At 45.7% G+C, this 7739-nt stretch overlaps 2 protein-coding genes across 2 annotated transcripts; one reads left to right on the top strand and one right to left on the bottom strand.

The window, feature by feature from the left end:
• The first annotated feature begins 1913 nt into the window (after positions 1-1913).
• Positions 1914-3007, top strand: LOC121833443. The gene has a single exon (XM_042286736.1). The coding sequence runs from the start codon at positions 1982-1984 to the stop codon at positions 3005-3007; it is 1026 nt and encodes a 341-aa protein (XP_042142670.1). The 5' UTR covers positions 1914-1981.
• Positions 3008-4831: 1824 nt separating this feature from the next.
• LOC121833529 (beta-1,4-N-acetylgalactosaminyltransferase bre-4-like) lies at positions 4832-7607 on the bottom strand. The gene has a single exon (XM_042286924.1). The coding sequence runs from the start codon at positions 7247-7249 to the stop codon at positions 6179-6181; it is 1071 nt and encodes a 356-aa protein (XP_042142858.1). The 5' UTR covers positions 7250-7607; the 3' UTR covers positions 4832-6178.
• Between the last annotated feature and the right edge of the window lie 132 nt (positions 7608-7739).

The raw sequence follows: 7739 nt of genomic DNA, 5'->3' as shown, positions 1-7739 counted from the left end.
TGAAAATCTCTCCCCTTTTCTTGACACCGACAGGCAAGTTGTTCTGTTTGGTGATTTCAATTGTGTCTGTAATATCAGTGATAGATCAGTGCCTCCCACAAGACCTGACAGCAGTGCTGACATACTAAACAACCTCACATACGACTTCCACCTATTTGATGTTGGTGCTTCTCAGGTTACTGCTAGTCGATTCACTCACATTGATGCTTCATGTAACGCGAGGCTTGACCGAGTTTACGTTTCAAGCCAACTTTTTTCGCATGTGGCTACTTATGAAGTAAAACCCATGTCCTTTTCTGATCATTGCCTTGTAAAGGTTCGTATTGGGGCAGACGTACGTAATAAGTCACGTCCAAAATGGGAATTATGGAAATTGAACACAAGGCTTCTTGGCAGTGATGATTTTCAAAAACGTGTTCGTGAATGTTTTAACAATATGTCAACGAATGAAAAATTCGGCATTTTCGCCCAATGGGACTCATTTAAACAAGAGGTCAAAAATGAAGCGATTGAATTTGCTTGTATTGCGTCTTTTCACGCGAAGAAAGACAAAACTGCCCTTTTGCGAAACCTAAATAGCCTTCACGAATTGGAATGTGAAAAATCTGGTGAGTTTCAGGAAGAAATCATTCTTATCAAAAGTCAGCTGCAGCGCTATGAGCAAAATCGCTATAATGGTGCACTGGTACGTTCTAGGTGTAAGCGTTTCTTGTCATCTGAGACACCCTCGCGGCGTGCCATTGATGATGAAAGACGCCATGGGCTTTCCAAAAAAATCAAACTTTTGGACTGCAACGGAACCCTCTCAACCAACGATGTTGATATAATGCGCACATTCGAATCCCACTACAAAAACCTATTCCAGAAAACGCCATCTTCCAACAGTCAAATGACAGACACTTTAGTTTCCATGTTGCCTAAAGTAAGTGAGATTCAACGCGAACTACTTAGTGGACCAGTAACGCTGGAGGACATTCGGAGTGCGATAGATGAGTTGCCTAACTCTAAAACGCCAGGACCGGATGGACTCCCAGCTGAGTTTTACAAGGAGCATAAGGAACTACTGTGCCCTTTCTTACACAAAGTATTTCTTGAAGCTTACGATAGTGAACGCTTACCACCATCTTTTTATAGCAGCCATACAGTATTAATCCCCAAAAGTAAGGATGCAGATAAACTTATACACGTAGAAGGATATCGCCCTATTACTCTCTGCAATGTGGACTATAAGATATTCGCTAAGATTCTGACAAAACGGCTTCAGTTCGTCGCTTCTAGTGTTGTTGGCGACCATCAGACATGTGGAATTAAGGGGCGAAGCATACAGACCAATATACACGTCGCACGTTCGGTCATAGAGAGCTGTACTCGGCATAACAACCAGGTCGCCATAGTCCAAGTAGACTTGGCGAAAGCCTTCGACCGCGTATCTCATAACTTCCTTTTCGCCATTCTTAGACACATAAACCCGGGACCAACGTTGTTGAAAGGAATCGAACTATGCTACCGAAGCTGTGCTACCCGTCTCATTGTTAATGGTTCACTCTCGACTCCTATAAATTTAGAATCGTCTGTTAAACAAGGGTGTCCCTTATCCCCTCTTTTGTTTGCTCTTTACTTGGAACCTCTTTGCTTGAGCGTACTTTCCAACCCTACAGTGGACGGTTATCATTTTTATTCCGCGGAAGTAAAAGTGTTAGCCTACGCTGACGATATAGCGTTTTTCTGTGCTGATAAGAAAAGTGTCGATAATGTCTTTACCTTAACCCAGACATTTTGTGAAGCATCGGCAGCGTTGGTAAATAACTCAAAATGCGTTGGCTTCTGGTGCGGCCAGTGGGCCACAACACCTTTGAAGTATGCTGGTATTTCGTGGAGCTGTGTAGCTCCTCAGTATTTAGGAGTACCGTTGAACTGCATTCGAAACAGTGGCCATTACTGGTCTGAGCGTGCGGCAAAGATCAAACGTCAAGCCAATATAATGAAATCAAATCGGTGGTCAATCTTTGGACGCGCAAAAGCATGTAACATTTTCCTTGTAGCGAAACTCTGGTACGTGATCCAGGTGATTTGCTGTGCGAGAGGCCAAATTAAAAAATTCCATAGAGTTTTTGCGACTTTTGTCTGGGATTCCACTTGGGAACCCATGCAACGAGACAACCTTTTTCGCTCCATTGATACAGGGGGACTTGGGCTGATTCACCTATTTTTAAAACAGGTGGTTGTTCGTTTTATGTTCTTCCGAACTGTATCCCATCATTTTCTGCGCACTTACGTGCAGACAGAACTTTCAGAAGCTTTACCATACTTGGTAGTCTCATCTGTGCCTGTAGGCACATTGCGTCCTTTCGGTTTCCTTGGAGAGGTAGTTAGCGCGATTGAATTTTTGAAAACCCGGTTTTCTCTGGAGTATTTATTTAAAGTTCCCCGAAAAACAATTTATGCTGATCTGATAGACGTTGTTTTTCCTGTACCTTTGTATCGAAGCGTATTTGGTAACGGTTCGGAACAAGATGTTTTTAAACGTGTGAAGAAAATGCGAGTGTCACCTTCTGCAAAAACCTTTTTCTTTAAACTTCACACTTCCACGCTACCTGTTAAGCCTTGGCTTCAAGAAAAAGGCATTTTCGTTCCGTGGTCAGTGAACTGCCGCCTTTGTAACCAACCGGAAACTATAGAACATTGTTTTATTTTCTGCACTGATGCTTACCTCTTCTGGGATGTGTTACAAAGAACTGTGAAAAAAGATTTAAATATAAGTGCCTACACAATCCGTTTTCTACCTTTAAACCCGAATGACAGCTTCCCTTATGATCTGTTTACACTGATGGGTTTGCATAGTCTCTGGAAAACGAGAATGATTGACAGAAATGCTGATGCTCCCCGGACAACAAAGTCGAATTTTATAGAAACTGTATCACATGTACGAAATGTATTTGACCATCTCGGTGAACGCCCAGACTGGTATGCTCTCTTAAATCGATGCATTCATCTTCCGGATTTTTAGACGTATTATTCAATACAGAATACTTTGTTGAGTTGTGAAACCGCATTCGAACCTATGAGGGGAACTAAACCCCCACGATGGTGTGACTTTAGATGAACGAAATGTATGTCGACGCCTGTACATGACACCTAACGCAAACCTTGGTGTACCGTGATTTCAAGTGCCTTGTGTTTTCTGACCAAATACCATGTAATAAATAAAAAAAAAAAAAAAAAAAAAAAAAAAAAAGGATTGGTGGTTGAGTGGTCTAGCGCACACCAGCTCGGAGCACGTGGAGCGAAAGCTCGCGCTGCAGAACCCAGGGATCCTGGGTTCGAGCCCCACCCCTGCCCGTTTCGATCTGGATGAGCATCGTACCGGCGTGCGGTCGTGTATCACTACTGCGTGGTGCACGTTAAAGACCCCAGGCTAGCGGCTGTACCGCACTGGCTAAATTTCTCATCTACAGCTGGGAGACTCGTCGCCCCTGTGAGGCAGACCAAGTTCTAGGCTGTATAAACACAAACACAACCCAATTATTAACTCTGAATATATTTGTAATTTTATTCCTCTGGAATTTTTAAAACTACAGCACATAATCACAGCAACCATTAAAAAAAATGTGGAAAACTTTTAAACAAGGCAATAGATTCAGCCCTGGTTATTTGTTTTCTAAAATAAAGAGTCATGAACTCACTGACTCGGTATGCGAACAATCATATTAGTTGCCTGTCATTACTCAAGTCTACAAGGTGTGAGATCTAGCGCACCACACAAGTCAGGGTACATCCCCTATGAGCACTTCCACATACGTGATACTACTCGTAAAGTTCCGAAAGAACGCCCACCCAAAATTAAGAGATAAAGGGTGAAAAACATGGGGTGGAGGGCTATCTTTGGGAAAGCCACAGCAAAACTTTATCAAGAATAATGATAAACACCGGGCATCCGCTACAAACCATATGAGGCGGGAACTGATAATCCAGATCGCGGACACCGCAAATTCGTGTTTCACGACGCGATAAACAGACGGGAGTTCGCTTTGAACTCCTATATCACGGGAAAGAATACCGCAGGTTGCGGGCGCAGCAGATTCGCGTTTTATCGTGCTAAGGACCCGCGGAAACCCGCCGAGAACTTACATCTCACGGAAGCGAATACCGCAAATCTTGGATGCAGCAGATGCAAGTTTTATGGTGCAATAAACACGCGGGAACCCGCTACAAATTCGCCTGTAACGGGAATTGATGTCGCGCGCGCATACCTCGGACAAAACGCGAGAACTCGCTATGAACTCGATTATCAGACGCACCGGTACAGCAGATCTCGAGGCGGATGCGATTCCCGTCGGATATCGTGTGACGTCCGACGGGAATCGGGGGGTGGCCGATGTTTCGGAATTTGAATGCCAGATATGTAGCCAGAAAACTGGGATGGGCGATCTCTCGGGGGCGGGCGTTCTCTCGGAACTTTACGGGTACCACTGCTCCGACATGAATGTTTTACCATAAATGTAATGCAAATGTAATCTATGTAATTGGCGGGGCCACAGCCTTTAATATTCTGCAGTCATTATGTGCATCTTCCGTAATAGTGAAGGAGTGGCAACACTTTAGCTGCACCTAAAATCACTGGTGAGAGCTAATGGCAGAGGGCCTAACACAATGTGCTGACATTTTGGCTCCACGCTACTAACAAAGGTTTACCTCTGAAAAAGATGTCTTCCCTGTAAAACAATGGACAGAGATATAATAACAAACCATTGGCTCAGTTCATCTGGGCAGAAGCATCCAATAGCAATAAGCTCTAGGCTACTCGAATGAGCTGGTGGTGAAGTCATTCGCACAAGTTTCACTTCATTTTAATTTCAAGCTCTCAAACTTCAGAACATAATATCAAAGTCTGTATCATTTGCTTTTCGTAATGCAAACCCGTCTCCTCCCGACTCATAAATTTCTTGTCTCTTCCATATCAAGCATTACAAGCATGCATCTGCCACCACATCCTACCACATGGCACCAACGGTGTGTATATATGTGCGGCAGCCTACCTAATAGCTTTGTACTGACACAGGACTAATGCTTGAGATCATTCTGTATCGTGACAGTATTCTGCTTGAGCACAAAAGGTACATCCAAGAGTACACTAAAAATCAACCGATAAAATCCCATCATCAGATGTCTCCACTGCTTCGTAGAACAGACGTTAAGCACGCTCCTGTCTACGAACAGATTCAATATCTATAGGCAAGTTCAAAAGTTTGCACTATTCCCGGTAATAATACTACTAAAAAGGCTGCTAGCTTGCACGATCAAACTGTTAACCACTAGAAATCCTTGTACGCCGAGCATACAGCATGTAGGTCCACATCGGAAACAAGCCGAGGAAGGCAGCATCGCAAAATAAAAACAAAGAAATAAAAAACAGAGACTCGTATCTCTTCACGACGTAGATAAACATCAAGGCGCCCCCTAGGTGACCGGGCCCACACACATACCTTATTTTACGGCATACGCTGGAAGTTTGTTTCTGTAAACAGCCCTGATTTCTGATCCAGACCCTGGCATTTCCAATGTTACCAAGAGTTCAAGCGATCCTCCAAATCAGAAGTATTGCCTAAATAGACAGCCCCACAGATGCAAGCTTTTGCGACGGTGTCAAGCTGAGCTGTTGGCCGTCGCACCAATGGATATCACGAGAGTGCACATTATTAATCGTTTCCATCCTAACGCTCTACATTATTGTGCCTGCAGCACTGTGGTGGACTCCCCTGCACAACTCTGGTGCAATGTATGCCCTGTGTTGGACTAGCTAGGATGCTTCTCAAAAGTTAAATAACTATCACGAGTGTATGACTTTCAAAACCTGACCCTACAAAAACTTTTGACTTGTTACCTCTCAAAAATGACCAATCTGATGATTGGAAACCCCATCACTCACAACTAAGATTCCTGACAAAATAATATTGATCGATGCCCACTTCCTCCTCTACCAGTAGCTAAATTAAAATAGTTCCACAAGCACGCACTAAACCCAGTGACTGCGGCAAAAAACTTCACCGGGGCAGCAGGCACACCAACCTATGGATGGACTATGAGGCAGTCATCTGTCAAACCCTTTGATAGATCTTTCAAGGGGTTGAGATAGCCTGTCGTAAAGAGAAGATCTCAGTATGCTACACACAATACCAAATCAGGATGGTGCATGAATGTCAACCAGAATACGTGTGTATAACGGTCTCTCTTCTAGCTGGATGACTCGATATTGCAGGCTGTTCAGTCCATCCAACTCAAACCTGTTCTCACCGTTGTCTAGCAGCGTATGACGGTCGGGGTTAGGCACTTCCTTCTCATGCTCTAGCATTGTGTATCGCGATATCGACGACGGCCAGCGCACTACGGAGAGCCCGGCATGCTTGATGCGTCTCTGCATATCGTCGTCTTCTCCACCCCAACCGAAGAACTTGTTCGAGAAGCCGTTGATCTTGGTAAAGTGCTCGGCCCTCATAGAAACGACACCGCCAAAGAGTTCGGGGTAAGGCAGGACGTAGCGGAAGGTGTCGATGGCCGAACTGACGTGCCTGGGATGCCGCTCACATCGGTACAGGTTACGCGGATCTTCCGGAAGGAGGTCCACATCATGGAAAAAGAAGCAGCAGTAGTTGTCCCGCTTCATCGCTTCCACGAACCCGACGTTGAACAGCTTAGCCCGGTTGAAGGCGCCTTCACCACTCTGTTCAACGATGAAGACGGTGTACTGCACGTTCTGCTGCTGCAGATACGGGTGTATATGCTGGAGGAATAGGGACAGGTGCTTCTGGCGGTTCCGGTACGGCACCACAATGGCGACGAAGTGGGCCGAGTTGCACCAAGACGGCGCCCACCGACCCCCTGGTTGCAGCCTCCTGGAGAGATCGTTCAGGAGAGTTTCGTTCACCTCTTTGTCGACAGGATGACTTCGTGGCATGGATGCCGACAGGGAAGGACACCTCGGTCTTTCGATACCGATCCAAAAGTCCTGATGCTCCGCGCGTGGCATCCACGGGCACTCGTTAGCGTTCGCGTCTACGTCCCGTTCGGACATCACGATGTAGTCGCCGGTCCGCCACGTCGGACACCTCAATGCGAATAGAAGGAAAAATACGATGAGGAACGCGATCAACACCTCCACCGGATGCGATTCGTAGAGTGGACAGGCCGTAGAGTCCGAGCGTTGCCTCGAACATTTGTCAGCTATCCAACGCGGCATACGGTACGAGCGCATCTTTCCTTTATTCTTCTCGGCTTTCGGAATGAATCTCCCTTTTCAAAAGAGGAATCAAATGGGAGTCACACGCACATTACCGGCATCTGCGTGGGTTCCTTGCCTTCACTGAAGCTCGATGACTCGCCGGGCGTGAGGGCGGACCAGGCCGGACAACCGAGCAGGAAGCTCCACTGATTGCCGTTTCCATGTCCAGAAATCGTCCTGTCACTTGTCCGTAAGAGTTATCGGTACTGCGAAACACCGCTGCACCGCGCAGCACTTTGTTTTGCGCAAAAATTAGGTAATTAAAAAAAAAAGACTTCCGATAACGGGACCAAGGAACGTACGACACGAGACACCGGGAAAGTGAGCACTTCGTCGCATTGTCAACAGATGGCACGAGGGAGACTTTCCGTAAAAAAACAAAACAACCCCTGTTACTCTAGAATTGTCAGAATAAAAAACCCTCATTCGAAAACTAGGGGGCGAAAGCATTGGGAACATTGGA

Source organism: Ixodes scapularis, unplaced genomic scaffold (genome assembly GCF_016920785.2).
Source record: "Ixodes scapularis isolate PalLabHiFi unplaced genomic scaffold, ASM1692078v2 PGA_scaffold8__174_contigs__length_109621045, whole genome shotgun sequence".
NCBI classification, from domain to species: Eukaryota; Metazoa; Arthropoda; class Arachnida; order Ixodida; family Ixodidae; genus Ixodes; species Ixodes scapularis.
The sequence above is the reverse complement of the archived record's forward strand: the minus strand, read 5'-3'. Positions and strand labels throughout refer to the sequence as shown.

Excerpts from the sequence above, each read along its gene's own strand:
- LOC121833529 (XM_042286924.1), bottom strand. The coding sequence starts at position 7,249 with ATGCGCTCGTACCGTATGCCGCGTTGGATAGCTGACAAATGTTCGAGG.
- LOC121833443 (XM_042286736.1), top strand. The coding sequence starts at position 1,982 with ATGAAATCAAATCGGTGGTCAATCTTTGGACGCGCAAAAGCATGTAAC.